The sequence below is a fragment of the Bombus fervidus genome, chromosome 15 (genome assembly GCF_041682495.2).
Source record: "Bombus fervidus isolate BK054 chromosome 15, iyBomFerv1, whole genome shotgun sequence".
In the NCBI taxonomy this organism is placed as follows: domain Eukaryota; kingdom Metazoa; phylum Arthropoda; class Insecta; order Hymenoptera; family Apidae; genus Bombus; species Bombus fervidus.
This window is the reverse complement of record NC_091531.1, coordinates 7,476,074-7,495,210: the sequence shown is the minus strand read 5'-3', so window position 1 is coordinate 7,495,210 and position 19,137 is coordinate 7,476,074. Positions and strand designations below refer to the sequence as shown.

The 19,137-nt window shown below is 30.7% G+C and overlaps 3 protein-coding genes across 5 annotated transcripts; all 3 read right to left on the bottom strand.

Moving 5' to 3' along the window:
• Window positions 1-160: 160 nt before the first annotated feature.
• Window positions 161-6,771, bottom strand: Osi23 (DUF1676 domain-containing protein Osi23). 2 transcript variants are annotated; one of them, XM_072017456.1, is made up of 4 exons: window positions 6,696-6,771; window positions 5,596-5,894; window positions 2,769-2,929; window positions 161-1,409 (listed from the first exon to the last, which is right to left on the bottom strand). In XM_072017456.1, exons 2-4 carry the CDS (start codon window positions 5,892-5,894, stop codon window positions 1,102-1,104), a joined length of 768 nt encoding a protein of 255 aa, XP_071873557.1. In that variant the 5' UTR covers window positions 6,696-6,771; the 3' UTR covers window positions 161-1,101. The 2 variants fall into 2 exon arrangements, with proteins under 2 accessions (XP_071873557.1, XP_071873556.1); XM_072017455.1 differs by lacking the exon at window positions 6,696-6,771 and having other exon boundaries at window positions 5,596-5,900.
• Window positions 6,772-7,856: 1,085 nt separating this feature from the next.
• On the bottom strand, window positions 7,857-13,824 carry LOC139994621 (adenomatous polyposis coli protein). Of its 2 annotated transcripts, XM_072017452.1 has the most exons (8): window positions 12,715-13,822; window positions 12,478-12,622; window positions 11,863-12,014; window positions 11,418-11,748; window positions 10,765-11,206; window positions 10,150-10,401; window positions 9,833-10,072; window positions 7,857-9,749 (listed from the first exon to the last, which is right to left on the bottom strand). In XM_072017452.1, the coding sequence occupies exons 1-8, from the start codon at window positions 13,547-13,549 to the stop codon at window positions 9,096-9,098; spliced, it is 3,051 nt and encodes a 1,016-aa protein (XP_071873553.1). In that variant the 5' UTR covers window positions 13,550-13,822; the 3' UTR covers window positions 7,857-9,095. The 2 variants fall into 2 exon arrangements, with proteins under 2 accessions (XP_071873553.1, XP_071873555.1); XM_072017454.1 differs by lacking the exon at window positions 7,857-9,749 and having other exon boundaries at window positions 9,866-10,044; window positions 12,715-13,824.
• A 1,763-nt stretch (window positions 13,825-15,587) lies between these two features.
• Smd3 (small ribonucleoprotein particle protein SmD3) lies at window positions 15,588-19,007 on the bottom strand. Its single transcript, XM_072018063.1, has 2 exons — window positions 16,575-19,007; window positions 15,588-15,937 (listed from the first exon to the last, which is right to left on the bottom strand). Exons 1-2 carry the CDS (start codon window positions 16,888-16,890, stop codon window positions 15,825-15,827), a joined length of 429 nt encoding a protein of 142 aa, XP_071874164.1. The 5' UTR covers window positions 16,891-19,007; the 3' UTR covers window positions 15,588-15,824.
• Window positions 19,008-19,137: the final 130 nt, after the last annotated feature.

Genomic DNA, 19,137 nt, shown 5'->3' with positions numbered 1-19,137 from the left:
AATTCTTACAAATTACACTTATTTTTAGGATTGAACAAATACTTGCAACGGAATGCACTCCGTAGAGAAAGGAAAAAAAGGACTCGTTTACAATTTCAATAAATATTAACTCGGTTACAGCAATAACAATGCTGTTTAATGTACCACAAGGAGCCCTTCCTGTTCCCTTAATTCCTCCAACTGATTTCGGCATTGACTTACACGTTTATCTCCCTTTGAAATGCTTGTGAAAGTATTTTAAAAAATTTGTCACTGTTACAACATATTTAGTAAATACAAATTTTAGTGACTTTATAAAAATGAATTTTAGTAATCTTTTAAAACATTTTTTTTTGTAGAGTACAATATAATTTTTTAGATTAATTATCTAGATCTAATTTAGTGAACTAATATTATTAATGAAATTTTACAAGTCACAAGTTACAAATTATTACAAATAATTACAATAAGTATACATGTATAATAGACAAAAGTTTGGTAGTAAAACAAAGAAAATTTTACAAACTTGAAAATCATTCGATTGTACTATTTTGTGCCCTATCATTTGCTATATTATTTATTCAAAATTGTTCTATAACTAGTCACTTGTCAATTCACTAATATTATTAATTATACAAGAATAATGTTAGATGAATAATTAAGATGAATGAGTAAACAATTTATATTAGTTTTATAAATTATTTTGTATTATCATATAATAATTAAAAGATTTTTAAAAAATTTTAATAACCAAAATTAAGTTCGTTTATTCAACAACCGTAGGAATATATTTGGCGGAGATAGTCTTCTTCAGTGACCTTGAGTAGGTACCTAAGTACTTCTCAATAAACTACATACAATCTAAAACCTCGTGATCAAAAGTGCTTTTAAGATTGCTTACTGTTAACCTCAATACAATAACAATAACCACGACAATAAATGCAACGACAAATAGGAATGGTCACGTCTTTTAGATACGATTCCAGAGATTGTATACCAAGCTCCATACAATTTATCCCATACATAAGAGGAACCTTTCAAACAATCGATACAAAGAGGTTTTATCGTTCAAAAGGTAGAATCAATGAAAAATCCAAACAACGATGAAAATCTATGATCTAATTAGGGATGAAGCGGCGGTGGGAAAGGTAAGTCTAAATTTGGAGGCTCTATATGGCTTCTATCGTGCCAACCCTGTGCCACAGGGTGAGCGTGATACAGTCCATAATTAACGCCATTTGTTGCTATTTTTTTTAGGCCTTGGATACTAGATAGTATCAAGGCCATTTTGGCCAAGAGCAACGCCTTGCCACCGAGAACCGCGAGGAACTGGAAACCCATGGGTATCAAGATCGAACCCATCAGCAGGAAGCCCATCATCATCAGCGGCACCATGTGGTTATGTCTACGACGGTGGCGACGCCTGCGGCCTGATAACGAAACGAGCATCATTAATGAGATACTTGAAACAACAAGTGGCTTGTTAGTATAACAACTTAAAAATTAAATTTTTAACAAATTAACTAACTAACACTAACAAATTAAAGAAGGATTTTCGTGCAACAACAATAAAAGCAAGTAATTTTCATGATTTCTTTTGCTAGTTATATGGGATTAAATCCTCTTAGGATGTAAATACAGTCCTAAAATATAAATGTAATCTTTTTTTATATCAATTTTTCTTACTATTTATTAACTTTCAGAAAATTTTTTAACTTTTGCATTCTGATGATGCTATACTGCACACCAGCAATTGTTACATCGTCAAAGATGATCGTAAGACTTGTATAATATACAATAAGCAATAAGAAGAAATAAAAGAAGTTACTTTTGTACTTCAAGACTCTCTATTTAACCCCAAAAAGGTTCAATTCCATATAATCAGTAGTTAGTCTGAAAAAAATGTATAGCAGTCATTTACTTGTATTGTTATTACACGAGAATCCCCCCTTAAGTATACATATTATATATGTTTCTTTTTTTTAATTTTTTAACTAACTGAATGTATTATAATTAGAAAAATACATATATAGTTATAAACCGTAAAAGAAATATTAGGTGTACAAATGAATAGTCCAATTTTTTCAGTAAAATTCAGAGCCTATGTATGAGAATCTATCGCAAGTTGTTCAGTCAAAGTATTTGTCATTGCTTCCTGTAACTTTAAGCTATCTATTGGACGAGTGACGAATTCCAACACAGTAAGAATGCTTTAGACACGATTCAATCGTCATGACACTAACAACAGTGAACGTTCTGTGAAATTCCTACGTGTCAATGTTAGGCCATACACTGCTTCTACGACAAAAGACGTCATAATGAGCCTTGTTTGCGACATCTTGCAGCAGTCAGTTTAATCACTAGACATTAGTTCTTCGGATTACTACCTGTTCCAATCGATGCAACACGCCTTATCCGATAATCACTTCCAATTAGTGACTGAGATACAAAAATATCTTGGTAATCGGATCTTGTCTAAAGAGGCAGCATTTTTTCCGTGAAGAAGTCCATCACTTGTCCGATAGATAGTTTAAAGCTATAGGATGCAACGATGAATATTTTGATTGAACATCTTGCTGTACTTTTTTTAAATAAACTTTCAATTTCAGTAGAAAATTTGGATTCTTTATTTTGTACATTTAATATTTGTAAAATGACCTCATATTGATGATGAGTGTGGTACCAAGCGTCTACTCGGCTACAGATTGTTGTATGATAATGATTACGTTTACAATAAGATATTTTATTAATTAGAATTTACCAATTCAGTTAAATGGACACGGACAAACCTTCGAATTTGTAGCTATCTAGATCGGTTGCTTCATTATTAAGGAGGGAAATAATTTTATTGGTTAGGTAATCCACGTCGACTTTGAACACATGAGTGCGTAAAACTCGTAACAATCGCTTCACGATAACGGCTGTCCAATTGGTATCATCCCCTATCTCACTGAAATATACAGAAAAAGATAATTTTAAGTATTATATATTTACATTTCCGTTTCTTTTTTTTAATTTTGTAAAAATATGAAGTTGAATCTTTATTGAATATATCAAATAATTTATTATCGTTACGAATTTACGGATGAACTAATTTTATAATAAATCGTTCACTTAAAAAGATTTCATAAAATAAACGGGATCAGTTTCAATTTCAATACACGCTAGATAATAGGTTATTAAGTTAATCTCGTGCTGAGTAAGAAATCCCTTAAACGCGGATTACTTGTCACGTGAGATTGCGTGACTTGAAATTTGTCCGCGGAAAATACTTAAGCGCTCCATTAAAGGTCTGATATTTTTCCTGTTCGCAAGAAATAGGGCGAGGCGAAATCGTAACTATTTTGTGTCAGTGTACAGCCGTTGGAAACCATCGTAGGTCAGCGAAACAACAATAATAACCAACAGGAATATTATGCCAATTTTAAACAAATAAATAACTAATATTTTCTTGATAAAAATTGAAAAAAAATTAAAAATTGATAAAAAGAAACGTATAGAAAAAAAAGTAATTAAATAATATCTGAGAATGTTGATTATTTTCTTCATTAATTTTATATCATTCTTTTTCAATCTCTTTTATTCATAATGAAATTTATCCAAATTGATAAAAAATATTTATAAAAAAAATAAGAATAATGCTGAAATATTATGTAAAATCAAAGAAGAGAATGATTAATATTTTTGAACATTATTTAGCTTGAAAGTAATTTTTAAAATTTTCAAATCAACTATAAAATTAATTTAAATACTTCTCACTCCTCGGTAACTTATGTCGTAAATGAATATAATTCTCCATTTCGAAAATTGCATAGGTTTATAAACATTTATATTTTCAGATATAAGGTTCGTCAAGTTTACAGAGAAATTTGCAGAAATTCTATGGGATTGGAGGTTTGCAATCTTTTAGACGCTTATTCTAATATTGACCAAGCTATTGGATAAAGGAAATCAAAGATGAACTACATTTTTCAACAGAACGGGTCTTTACATTGTATCAAAGAACTTTTAATATTTTTTAATAAGATAAGCTTTGGATATAACTGCTATTAGATTACCATATCTATACTTTACTTGCTATAGAAGTTATACAATTCGAAAAATTGTATTTTATTTCTTTATTTAATCATGATCAAGTTCATTGTAATTTCATAAATGACAAGAATGTACTTGATTCAATTTTGAGAACATTATTTGAGTTATTGATAAATTTAATTAACAAAATAATGTGTTATTATGTTCACAAATATAACCTTTATATTTTACAGTTGTTTCACTTTGATATTATTCATTTTAATTTTGGCTAAATTATTTAAAATAGACATCTAATATTTTTTACGTTAGAAATTAATATTCTTTATCCATAATTTTTTAAATTACTATTTGTACAATGTAAAAAAATTATTTTTAATAGAAAAAAATTTTCTACAGTTTCCAAGAACAAAGATAATAATTTCAACAACTTTTTAAACTATTATTTATATAGTTTAAAAATTATTACTTTTAATAAGAAAATTAATATTTGCCACTAGTGTTTCTATAAAGGGGACGTTTGATTCACTTATAAATGAAGGAAATAATAATTAGAACGACACTTGGAGAGAAAAGAGCGATATCTCATAAAATGATCAATAGGGAGTTAATTTTCATGCAATTTCGCAAGCCGAGAAGTTTCGAAGTGGAACGCAGGGCTTCCACGACGACTTTCATGCCCTAAAACTTTTCGGAACCGAAGTCGAACTTTCACGAAACTTCTGCAACGGTTGTATTTGTGGGTGGTTCTGTCGGTTGCATTTTTCTCCAGATCCTCAAATATTTAAAATCAATCCATTGAAATCTACGATTTCTTTGCTTTTTTTTTAATACATTTCTATCTCTGTATCACTCTCATATCATGGATCTTCCAGTTTTCATTTTGAGTAAAAATTTTCTGAAGTGAATTTTTAAAATTGTGTAGATTTTTACTTTTGAGAGAATATTGTTTATTTTATGAATTTAATATTTTCTTTAGGATATTTTGGGAATTATATTTCACCTTTTTTAGTAGATCTAAAAAATATCGTATTTTTTATAAATCGTAGAAAGAAATATAATTTTTATTTCAGGTCGTGTCAAAGATAGCAGAGTTAAAACATTATCATTTATACTTAGAGAACATCGAATTCTAAAATATCCAATTTGTCTAAGAGACCAAAATAGTCAACTCCACCTTTTATAAGTTTCACAATTTTATTATCCAGGTACATGATTAATGTTCGGTTCTCAAAAAATAAATAGTTTACTTCCATAAGTTCGTTTATCGGGAGAAAAAATAGTATAAATGCTAGTAAATCCAAAGACAATTTTTTTTTAAATAATTCTTCTAATGCAACCACTTCCTTCTACTTTTCAATTTTCTTCTTGGCTTCTGTGTGGCACATACGAGCCTCTTATTTGTCTAATCGGCTAATTGTACAAAAAAATTGCACAAGAAAATTGCTGAACTTACATGTAACTTATAATCAACCGAGTATTTTTGCATTAGCATTTCAAAAATTTCTAAAAGTGGAGTTAACCTCTTTGACCCATGAACAATTCATATAGCAATGAACACATTAATTCTTTGTTCTTGTTTACCTTTCTCTATAATTGTCCGTAAAATTCTTGTCCTCGTGAAATCTTACTAAATCCAGCCCCTCGAAAACTGGTATAATATCATCAACTAGAAGTGCATCCAAAGCAGCCAGTGCATGTTCCTGCACGCATTTTCGAAACTTCTCTAAAAACTCATCTTGTCCTGAATTGTTCCAGGATTCCAATGGACAATTCTGAAGCACGGTACGTAGGCCTGTGTACCACTTCGTATTGTCGTCGCAACTAGCGCCATCGGTCACAAGGATGACAAGTATGAACACGTAGAATGCACGCGGGTGCATCTGCATTCAGGGGAATAGTCGCCAACTTTAATAGCCGGTCGTAACAACTCGCAGACCGATAAAACTTAAGATTCGAGGGTACGCTCCGTGTACGATACTTTGTGTTATCGCACGTGCAAGTTATAGGCGTGATAAAAACAAATGTTTTGAATAGGTAATTTATACCTGTTTTGAATTTTCTACTTTTTTCCTTTTTTATTATTAGGCTGTAGGTGTTCATGCAATTTTATGTTTATATGCACGTTATTACAGGAATGGAATTTAAGTAGATATTTGTTTCATCTACTACATATCGTGATAAATGGTCTACTTTGAATATTTCATATATTTTTGCATATTATATGCATTCTGTAAATTTTTGTAACATTAAATGTCCCAAAAATGCATAAACATCTACAGTTTATTATGCTTTAAATTATAATATTAAAATTGCTTAAGAGTTTATTTGTTGATCTTGAATTAGACTAATTAAAATCATTTGATAAAAGTTAAGATTTACAAAAGAATATTTTGCATATATAAAACAAAAATCTAGTATATTTTCTTAAATTTATGTATATTCTATTTGAATTAATTTGGTGTATGAGACTTGTTCAATAATTAAAACCAAACCTTGCAATATACTATACCAACACCACTATATTCTGAAAAAATCATTCTTCAAAGTGTGAAAAAGTAAAAATTCCAAAATTTCTTCCTTCCTTAATATTCACAACTTTTTTCAAGTAAATAACGATCATTAAAGTTCCAGCTACCCTTGCAATCCAAAGTTCTTCATTCACTGAACAAAATGAACTTTACCTCGAAACTCGAGCACACCACTGGAGATATGTTCTCCAAATCAGTCGCGATACACTGTAAACGTTCGATCGCTATATGAAGATTTATACATGCAGGAAATAGGCTAGGATACCGGCCAGGTGGTCATTGCGATTCATCGAAGGGCAACAAGGCAACGGTTAAAAGGCGGCACCTTTTATGCTCCAGCAACCTTGGTCTGTAATTATCAATAAACTCATATAGAGTTGCATGACTTAGACCCTGAATTGCTCTTTCAACTGATCAGTGACATTCTGATAATTGAATATAGATAATACATAAAAACACGAAACTTTTTAAAGTGGTTATAACATGCTTACAATAAAAACAAAAAGATTATGATAATATATTCAATCACGAGATCCAAAAGAATGAAATTGTTTAAAATGGCAATAAGATACTTACTACATTAATAAGAACAAAATTTAAAGAAGTATAATATAAAGATGTATACAGCATAAATATTAATATTTCTAAATATAATTTTTCTCTTTTAGTCAGATTATTTTATTACGTGATTTAATGAGACATATGAGTACTGTATTCTATTGAGATAAAAGGAATTAAAAACCAAGAAAAATTAGATTATAGGGCATCTAGAATATGCTAACTGTGAGGTAATATTTAAAAAATACCTAAACCTTCTTGTATAATAAGATATCAACTAATAATATTAGTAAACTGACAAAGTACAAATTACAGGGTATAGATTACATTTTTGTATAATTTCATAATCTTTTATCAAATAAAACAATCAGATTATTGACAATTTATAAATTTTACTTGTAAAATTTCATTTGTTTTATTTAAATGGAAATTTATGTTAATGTCATGCAAGGATATTTTACTTTACATTATTATAAGATTGCAAGAAACACTATGGCTGCAATTTTCTTTTCTTCTCAAACGGTGCACTTTTGATGTACGTTACTTTTCCAGTCCGGAAATTAATGCTTCGATGCGAAAATTGCTAACTATAAATTTATATTCCTCGAGAAACTACAGTACTCGACGTCTTTCATACCATAGATTAGTAAGTTTACGGTAAATTTTCTATTAAATATTATGGCAAAGTGAGGAAATGGAGGAGAAGTTATGAAAAAAAAATTTTTGTATTAAAAGAGAATTGTATAAAATAAATGCTTTAACAGTAAAGTTGCAAATTTTATTAAGATATAATAATATAACAATTGAAATTATTAATCTATTATAAATATATTTTTTAGTCAGTAACTTCATACTTGCAATAAAGAAAGCACCTAAGCTGGACCAAACCATAAAATTTTTTTATTTCTAGCTAGATTTTGTTTCTTACTTCATGAAAACAAAATATCACATGCTGCAGCACTGAATTCATTAGGAAAAATAAATTGTAAAAAATATATAATAGATTACACCAAGTTAAAAAAGAAACCTCACAATGGTTCTTCGGCAAGTACATACATTACACATGAACCACGAATCTCGTTTTATTCCAAAAATTCGATAATTTTTCCCCTGAAAAGTTATCGATAATCTGTAAACATTCGTTCCTTGAGAATAATAATAAATGAGAATGAAAAGAAATAAGAAATATCTTCTGATCTCATATAAAGAACAAACAAGAAATTATATAAGATAATCATATATGCTTCTTCAATGCACAATATAGTGTTTCAAAACTATAATTTAGCGAAGTAAGTGATAGTAAATAGTAATGAAAAAAAATATGTTTTATTTAATTAACATATTTCCCATTTCGTTTCATTTTTTACAAATTCTAATCCAATCAATAAGCAACTTAATATATACAAAATCTGATCCCCATAAAAAAATCTGATGTATGTAGCTAATTAGTAGTCGCTTAAAACTTACATCTTCCTAATCTCATCATTAGACTGCGGAAGTTTATGCTTTTATAGGAAATTTGAAAATGCAATGTGCATGCATAAAGTACGCAAATATATATTAAACATTTAAGATAAAACAAATATTTACTTATAAAAAAGCACATTTGTCTATAGACAAATATATACCTATAAAAAGTTTAGATTTCATTTCTTTAATTATATTCATAAAAATATGAATTTACACAAACATCCGCAATCTTCTTATTACAAACAAATAAAGTGAAATGAAACATCTTTCTTGAACGAAAAATTTTGTTAATCAAGTTTTCGTCATAATCCTATCACACTTTACTTAATTAACATGTACTTTTGAAGTATTCTGTATGCTAGGAGTTGGACAGAGTTATTGCAAATTTCTGTCAATCACAGAACTATAATAATCTCACTTGCTTATCCCACCAAATATACACCCTTGATCGTCATCCTTTTATGGATTATCATAAAAAGGTATTCAATCTTTCTATGGATGGGACTTTTAGTTTTTGTTTTTCATTTAGGTTTTACAAACGTACGAATTATAACTACATATCGAACAACTGTCTTCGTTGACATTCCCCTCTGTGTTTTTCATTCCCTTCAGACGGTACTTGTTCCTCGGCATCCCAGAACTAATGCACAATTCCAGAAAAGCCCATTCCTCAATGGATCCAAGAGAACTTTCTTCACTAAGAGAACTAACAGAACTATGCCTTGAAGGTACTACGTTCGACTTCGTTGTATTCCTACGTAATTCATCGTCATCATTTTCACCATTTAAAATTGGGGACCTACAATTAAGGATCTCGGAACGTGAAGTGCTTAGAATGTTTTCGTTCATGTTGTTATTTTCGTGCTCTGACTGAGAAAACTTCCTGTTGTATAATGCCACACGGTTTGTTCTTTCATATGTAATAATTCCACCATTTTTAACAACATGTCTCCTATTTTCTTGAACCTTCGTAGAATGGAAGGTGCAAGAAGTTCCTTTGTGCAGAGAATGATCATTCTCTATGGGTTTATGTGATGGCTGGGTCTGCACCACTGTGTTTCCAAACAGATAGGGTTTATTCGCATAATGATATGAAGTACTGGAAATATTTCTCGTTTTTGAGTATTCTGGTTGCTTCTTTACGGACACTAAGGACGAATTTGATGAAACATTCAACGCCTATGAATGATAAAAGACCCATAAAGTCTAATCTATCTAAAATTTGATATATAGAATGAGAAAATAAAACTGTATATTTTTACCTTTGGCATACCAGATTTAATACACTGCGCCAGCATGATGTCTTCCTCTTCCTCTGAAAGGCCTAAATTATCCTCGAATGGTGCAGACTTCTTAGACTGATGTTTATTATCCTCAATATATCCTGGCTGACGGTACGACGTAGACGATGACGACGATGGTTTTCTTGAAGCCGTCACCTTTGATTTCTCCGCGGTTTGCGGCAATGCTTGTCCTATAAGTGTTGAAATATTCAATTTAACCTAGAATTAATACACAATGGTTCATAAAAAATATTGATATAATCAGGATTAGTCAAAAACGGAATAAAGAAAGAAACCTTAGGCATGGCCGCTCTTATACATTCACTGAGAATGGCTTCATCGTCCGAATGATTAGGACTGTCGCCAAAAGGATCATTTTCATGATCCAATGATGTATGACACATGGATTTTCGAAGAGCAGGGTTCTTGTTGGCACTTTCTACAGGGGACGATGATGGTGTTCCACATATGTTGAATCTCTGTGTTAGCACTTCTGTTTTCTGTACAAAGGGAAGGCAACTCGTTGGTGGTGGAGTTATTTGTCTAACCTAAAACAAACATAAGATAGTTAACATTTAAGCACCCGGCAATTGGGGATATAAATACGTCTAATTATTTTTTGATTTGCTGAAAAGAAATCGATTTAAAAAGTATACACAATATTGTTTATTGTAGTAACAATATAGTATAAATATATTTTATTTTATGTTATATGGATTAAGAAATAGTATTTAGTCAATTAACAATTAATTTAATCAATTAATAGTTCTTTTTGTTATGATAATCTTCATAACAAGAGCCCATGTGCAAGGGAACTTCGCAAAATGTACTTACACATGTAACTGTGTAACTGGGTGTTTAAGTGTTAATATCGAAGATTACTTAAAAAAATTTTCTACAGTTACACGTACTTTCGATATTCCTGATTGAATGCACTCATCAAGAATTTTCTCATCTTCACCAGAGAGATTAGAACTTTCATCGGACAGATCGTTTCTATGGCACTCGACTTCACCCGAAGATTTAGCTTCTTCGATCCTTTCTACATCTTCTTGAACGCTCGGCATAGACAAGGCAGAAAGATTCGATTGCGAACCCACTGGAGAAATATCAGCAGGTGTATCTTCTGTACAATACACATGTACGGTATCTGGAGCAGCAACAACTTCTATTGCGGGCTTGCTAGGTTTCGAAGTACTTGCTGTCACTGTAGCATCCGCGGAAGTGACAGCAACAGAAACTGAAGGTTCCAGTCTGTTTAAAACTGGTGTTCTCTGGCAACGTACCAACATGTTTGATGACTCTGATTGTATGGGTTTCTGGACAGTAGACGTTTTGAAAGATTGTCTATATCTGTAATATACATAGTTAAAAATATTGATATTAATGTTATTAGCAAGTGATATTAGTTGATAATGATATCGCATATTTATTGAAAAAATATCATAACTGAAAATAATTCAGTTCTGTGTGTCTTCTATAAACATATACGTGCAACATGTATATATACGAACGAATAAATATGAATGATTAGTGACTAGTATATCACAAACTATTAAAATACCTATTATTTTGTATTCCCATGCTGATACATGCAGCCAACATGTCTTCATTATCTTCATCACCATCACTCACTTGTTCCTGATCCTTCTCAGCTTCTACATTATTAACTTTTTCTTCCAAAGAATTTTCTTTAATATCTTTATCCAGCTCATTAGATGGTTCTTTCAGTTCATTTTGAGGTTTAGATATATTGGGAATTTTCATTTCATCGTCGATAGTTAAAGAACTGAGACTAGTAGCTGTAGAAAATTCAATGGGTGTTGATTCCTCCTTAAATGTGGCAATATCATCCTCGAAAACACTGGTTCTCAGCGCATGACACTTTGAATATGCTGAAAAATAATATCTGTTAAGAAGACTAGTAAGGTATTAAGGACATTCTTACTATTGTATAAATAAAAATTCTTGTGCTTTATCTTTCACTAACGATCAATAGCATTGCATACATAAATGTCGAACAGGCTGTCTTACTGCTTCTTCTGGTATTTTGCTTATAAAATCTGTACACTGATTTTTATGATTACGAGGACTTGGAGGGATAGTTTGTGTTGGTGAATCTGGTAATTCACTTGGAGACACAACACCACTGGTCCTGCGACTATTAAACATCAATTTCAGTATAAATTACAAATTATATTCAATATATTCAATATAAATTATAGATTATAAAACTATTATTATTTTGCTGTGATTTGAGAATTACAAGGGAAAAAATATGATATAAACGTACAATTTTGTTGATTTTCTGACTTTGATGTTATTTAATAATTAAAACTGACATACTATATAATATAACATAATTAAAAACAAGAACAACCTGATTCATCTAAAGATATATGTAATTTAGCAATAGGTGAGAAATCTATGAAGTTTATTTTATAATGTTTTTAAAATCATTATTCTTCAAAAGAATTGAACATATAGAAACCCATAATTAAATTTAATGAAAAGGCAGTTTTGGTAATATGTGATTATTTGGTCAGGACTTTTTTCACTTGGATTTTAAAATTGTTCCCATCTAAGAAATATTAAAAAAATATTATGAGATTTCTAAGAATTACCTGAAATCACTGATGATGGAGCTACGATCATCATGTATAGAATGCTGTTCAAATCCACTTAATGAACCTAGAGAACTACAACATGAAAACATTAAAGGAGTTTGTTCTGCATAATAGTCTTGTCTACTGAATGTAACCATTTTGCCTACAACAATCAATGTAACAAATAAAGCCATAATTTTCCATAAGACTTGTTAAAAGTTTATACAGTACATTAAAACATTAAACATAGCAAACCTTCTTTATCTACAACTCTGGAACTATTTTTTCCTTCTGTAGAACTATCAGTTTCATCAGGAATACGTAATATATTGATGTTAGTGCTAGCTGCAGTGCGGTCTGCTCTCTCCGACACATTATCAGCTTTGTCAGAAGAATCCGTGGAAGGTTCTTTGGAAATAATTCCATTAACATTATTCCTTTGTGTTATCGCACTACCAAGGGAGCTGAGAGAATTAGCACGAGAAAAACCATCAGATGTTCCTGCTTGATAATAATTAATTAACTTTTCATTAGAAAGACAGTTAGGTTTACATGTCTCGGAATTTTTAGAGGATTCTAATTCTTTCTCAACAAGAAGTGAACGGTCTTCATTACAATTAATTGTCATTGGATGCTCATAATTCAAATCTTCCTTGCGACTAAGTTCAACATTCTTTTTGCTGTGTTTCTTCTGCGAATCAACGGATTCCTTTGCATTCTCCAGACGTAAATCGGACATGGAAGTCGCAGTTGAAAAATTGAAAGGCGTCTCATACGGAGTTCCTTCTGTACAATAAGTCTTTACAGTATCCTCCTGAACGCTTCCAGGAAAATATTCAGGACTCTGTTTCTCATCGTCATCAGTGTCATCCTCTGCGTATCGTAAACTATAATCTGTTGGCTGATCAAGATCGGTTTCAGCATAATCTCCAAATAAATCTACTTTGGAGTCACGTTCCCCGAATTCTTTTTTACAAGATCTATCACTTCGAGAGGAATTCTCCGTTTTCCTTTCACTGTACTTTTTGCTATAATCTACTGGTTGCTCAGTTATTTCATCCTCGTATCTTTGTCCCGTATTCCTCTCCATACTGTGCTTTATTACTTTATTTTTTCGATTGCGATATATTTTCGCCCTCGACCAATTTTTTTGGAATTACAGTTTTATCAATTGATTAACATGGAAATACGAGATTTAAGTATTAACTACAGATTTGGGTGTGAAAAAGAATTATTGGAATCTGTTTTAACAGATTAATGTTTAATTATTCTCACCATCCCGGTAAAATCTTAAATCAGTAGATGAGTAGGAAGATCACCGATACAATGTTAAACAAGTCAGCCAAAAGTGCATACCAAGAACAAGGGTCTCTAACGGTCAACGATAGAACTATGCATTTATTCTCCTCCGATGCTCTTAATAGGATGAAAAAATAAATAAAATATTCAAAGTACAATGTCTTTTATAATAATTGGTAGATAAAACAATTTTTTATCAAGATTTTACTTTCGTAATTTTATATGTCAATATATAAATTTGCATGAAAATGCAGTCTAATCACGATTATTTAATTTATTTCTACATTTAATAACTTACATTATAATGAAATTTATATTGTAATATTTCAATAAAAAAAACATTACAAAGTAAATTTTATAGAATATCTTGCAATAATAATAAAATATGTCAGCTTCTCTATGAGCATCTTTTTTTAATAATTATCAGAATAACTTTTTCTTGAAGATATATCCTCTTCATTAAGAAAATATAATAATTTTAGACAAAGATATATCAACATATACAGTTATTTTTACAGGGATGCTTTCGTAATATTATATCGTTTTGTTAGTATCAGTTGACATGTATAAGAAATCCAAAACGAACAAATGCAGGCGAAATTTCGGTTCCGAAAAATTCATGAAATATAGCACCGTTTCCGAGCATTGGTAAGATTGTGTCACCTCCTAATGGAATCCTAATTAACTAATAGAAAATTACTATTTTGGCCGACAAATTTCTCGTTCAAACGATAAGTTTTTTGCTCTCAGATTTTCTCAGAAAATTACATCATTTTCAGGAATTTTAAAATGTTTCGTATACTTATACTATTTTCTTTTAATACTTATCAATATTCACGAATTTTTTCGAATTTTTTCATCATTAACCTATCCCTCAAAGCAATGGGAATTGGATAAAATTAAAGGATTGTGGATGTTAAAAGGATTTTAAATGATTAAACGCTTTATTTATTTACAAAATAAGATTGTTTTTTTCAATTCAATTTGCAAGTTTACAACAATTGTACAATTTTATAATGTGTTCATCATTTTCTATATAATAATTTATATAATCGTGTAATTTTATGCTAATTTGATTTTGTTGCTCAATCGATGGAGTTAAAACAATTCTTCTTGCGCGAATGAAGACCGAAAATTTATAAATAAACTACAAATATTTATGCAAATTCATATTTTCATAAACACAATGAATGCTGTATTTTAAATATTTCACATATTTTCGTGTATTATATATATTCTATGTATTTTAGCACCCTTAAACTCATAAATGTATAAAAATTCACAGTTCAGTTATAAATGCTTGTGGTACAGCGTAGCGTTCTGCCGCGTTTTCGAATCACTACTAAGCGCATGCGTCTGGTCAACTCCGTACACCAATATTCGACGACGTTCTGATTGGACAATATAAAAAACTCGCGAATTTGAAAGATTCATTCACACGGTTCCTTTTTCTACACATATTAATATTATTTTATTGTTACAGACAGCCGTTAATTACTTATTACTCCATGATAAATTGTCAGGCTAGCTAAGGCTACCAGTCACAAGTAACACTCAACTGATACATTGAAATAAAGAAAAGAGAAGAAAAGATTCATTCAAGCAGAATGTTGCAACCATTAAGCCCATGTACGCAAATTCCTTACTACTATATAAAAGACCGCATTAATACTATTTAAAACTGATGCATCGATCGCAGTGTGCTCTGGAGTTATTGGGTACACAAAATGATCGCATAATATGTCCAACATACATTGAATAACAAACATGAATGAATCTATTTAAACACTTATAATCATTAAAAGTATAATATTAAACAGATCTTAAGATTGTATACATTATTACAATTTGTTTCTTTATTTCGGGAAATATTGTATAAAAATACAATGACTGAGAACATGGTTTGGAAATTTTTATGGAAAAGTATTCATTCGTTTATTTAAATATCTCTGTTTCTAATCAAGTGGAAATTGAGAAAACATTTGTTATGAACAATATAAAAAATTGGTCTTAAATCGGGTTTATTTATCTTTTTCTTAATGTAATGTCCTTTATCATTGTATAGTTTAACCTCGTCCCCTTCCTGCTTGAGATCCTCCGGGCTGATTCTGTTGATTTAGCCAAGGTGCAGAACCTGTGCCTCTACCTCTTTGATTTTGACCTCTACCTCTTCCACGAGCTAAAACAAATTGTCAATTCAATAAACAAACAGAATGATTGAATATATATAGTGGCTCATAAAGGTACCACAAAAAACTTTTATATATATATTATATGTGTTTCATATACAACATATTCAAGTTTCATTAGATCTATAATGAAACTTGAATGTCATAATTGAATGAATGTTAGTGAAATTTAAAACAAATTTGAACATGTATATGGAAACTACAAGATATTTAGTGCAATTATAGAGATTTTACAGAATAAACCTAAATATTCAATGATATCATCTTTAACACTTATTAAATGTTTAAAATGGCTATCTTTGCTTTACAGTACATATATATATATTCTAATACTTCTATGAGCAGTTGTATATATCTCATAAAATACCATACATAAATGAATATACTAGGGATGTTTATGCAAATTCATATTTGTATGAGTGTAACTAAATAAATGATTACCAATTTGAATATTTTACATATTTCCAAATATTGTATACATTCTATAGATTGTAGAATATTTACATTTCCATAGATATATAAACACCCGCAGTCTATTAATGTAATATGAGGTAAACGTTATCGACTCTACTATTCACATATATTCAAACAAAAATATATTAAAACTAAAATATATCATGAGTAAACCTTGGGCACGTAAAATAGCTGATTTCCCTCTGCCTGCAGTTCCCGAGCCTTTGCCTCCCGGTCTCTTAAACATTGGTGCGTTCTTCAACATGTCTGGTAAAATGAGAAATCTAATTTTTGAACCTCTAATATAAACATTCTCTAACTGCGCCTCACGGCCGTCTCTATAAGTTACAGTGATATTTTGCATCTGACAGTTCATATTATCCTCAGCTTCTATCAATTTGCCGCGGTATACTTCGCCAGTATTCGTTTCACAGGTTATGGTATGGCCTTCCGCTTCGTGGAGTACTTTTATCGGTACTCCGATCGACATTTTGGCGAACTTTTATAATTTCAATAACAAGCACAAAATATTACTTAATTGATTCAAAATGGTCAGAAATGTCGAAAGAAATAAAGAAATTATAAATGCACACTATAACCTCTACTCTGGGTGCAAGCGTTTATACTAATAGCTTGCTTTAATTCGACCATCATGTATAGATGGAGTTTCTCTCGCGCATGCGCATTGGATACAATTACAAATGGGAGGCGCGAGCAGAACACAATTCTTACTTCATGATTAAATACTTATTAAAAATAGAAATTAGAAGCACAGAGGATGATTTGAAGTAATAGAAGAAACCAATTAATTCGTCTAAATACTTTCGCATTAATGTGTAATTTTTGTTCTTCGTAGAGGAAGAAGATCGCAACAGCTCTCTATTTTCCATTTTTAAATAATCATATATTTATTGGTCATTAACTTATCGAAGTGCTACCAACTTTATGATAACACAATGTGGAATAATCGTCAAACTAGGTTCTCGCAAAATTTCATGTAACTTTACATTACTTGATTTGGCTAAACACAGAAACTTATTTCGTGTCTTCTATATGTGTCTTATTGTCCTAAAATTGCATCACCTTTTTTATTTAATCGCTAAAATTCGCTTTAAGAAAATGATCACTAATTCGTTCGACCTATAGATTACATCGAATCGGTGAAAAAAAATGGCAGACCTCGTGTTCGAAATTACATACGATATCAATTTGAGGAAGTTCGGTCGAATGCCAAATAACTTCATCTGCCTCATCTTTCGTCAGGGCGTTAAATTTATATATATTTTTGTTTGTTAAATATACATAAATATAATCAACTATATAATTATAAATGGTGAAGAACCATCGGGATAAAGATCGATACTGACGATCAAAAGACAGATTTATTGCAGTAAGAAGGAGTTACGTGAAAACGAAAGAATTAGAGGAGGAGTTTTGTTATGGATCATAGGCGTAGAAACGAATAATACACCAAGAGAGATAATTTTTTCTTTCCCATCTACGAAAGAACCTAAGATATTGTATCTAAATGTGTTCTTGTCAAAAGGATGGTAAAATCGTTAAATTGATACATAATATATTAAAGTCGACGTCTCACTTCTTTCCTTTTAATCGCTTAATTATACTAATATCAATCATGTAATAATTACAAGCATCGTTTACGTCCTTAATATGTATAGTCAGCCGAGTACGAACACGTCGCTCTGTTTTTATCCACGTCATTTTCCCAGTTCCATATACGTACTTTTTTTTACCAATCTCGAAATTAATTTTCTTCCCAACATTCACTCAATCATTCATACTCTCACATATTTATTCTTTCTCTCCCTCTCTTTCTCTGTGTGTGTCTACGCAAGTGTCATTCATTCGTTATAGGCAAGATTCTACTCCCCGATATCGTGTTACAATCTTAGAAAAATATGCTATGCCTAAAATAGGATGAAGGCCTGAAGGCAACCATTCCGTCGATATTATTGATAATCGGTGTGCGTACCTTCTCTTTTACACGTCGCTTCAATCTAGTTGACACATTATTCCCTCTCTTTTCCTCTAAGGTGCGCGTCAGAACGAAAATGTATCACTGCGCAACCAATCTGAAGAAAACAATTTGCAAGGACTATTTTAAATTTTCCCTCCAACAGTCGTTAAGATTTTCCCATCATGCAAAATGTTAAATAATAATCGTATGATTTCGTTATGATGCATTACATAAAAAATAATTCTTAATGTTTGTTTAGGTTGAATTTTATCTTCCTTTTAAATGAATCATGACGTTAAAACAATTTATCAATGTTGCCAACTGACAAACAACCAAAGATAAAAGAAATTTGAATTGAAATATTCTGACGTCATTCGTGAAAACAAAATAAAAGACGATTTGTTGTGAAGCCTCGGCTAATGTGAGATTTTGTTTAGTTAGTAGTTCATATTGAAACAATACGATTTTTATTTATAACATTTTTTTTGTTTTTGTTTTTCATACGACGATTACAAAAATTGGAAAATTGTGACGACCGAGAAAGTCTCACTATGTACACATAATAATATATTGTCCATAGACATTATGTTCATCGTGTGTTATGTATGTGTATGTACGTGTATCTGTACGTGTGAAATCACGGCAAATATGGAATATATGCAAAGTTTCTGTAGAAATCGCTTTCTCTCTTAGCTTCCTCTCGTTTTGCAAGAAGTACATACAGAATTGTATCGACTATATTATAAAATAAGGATCATC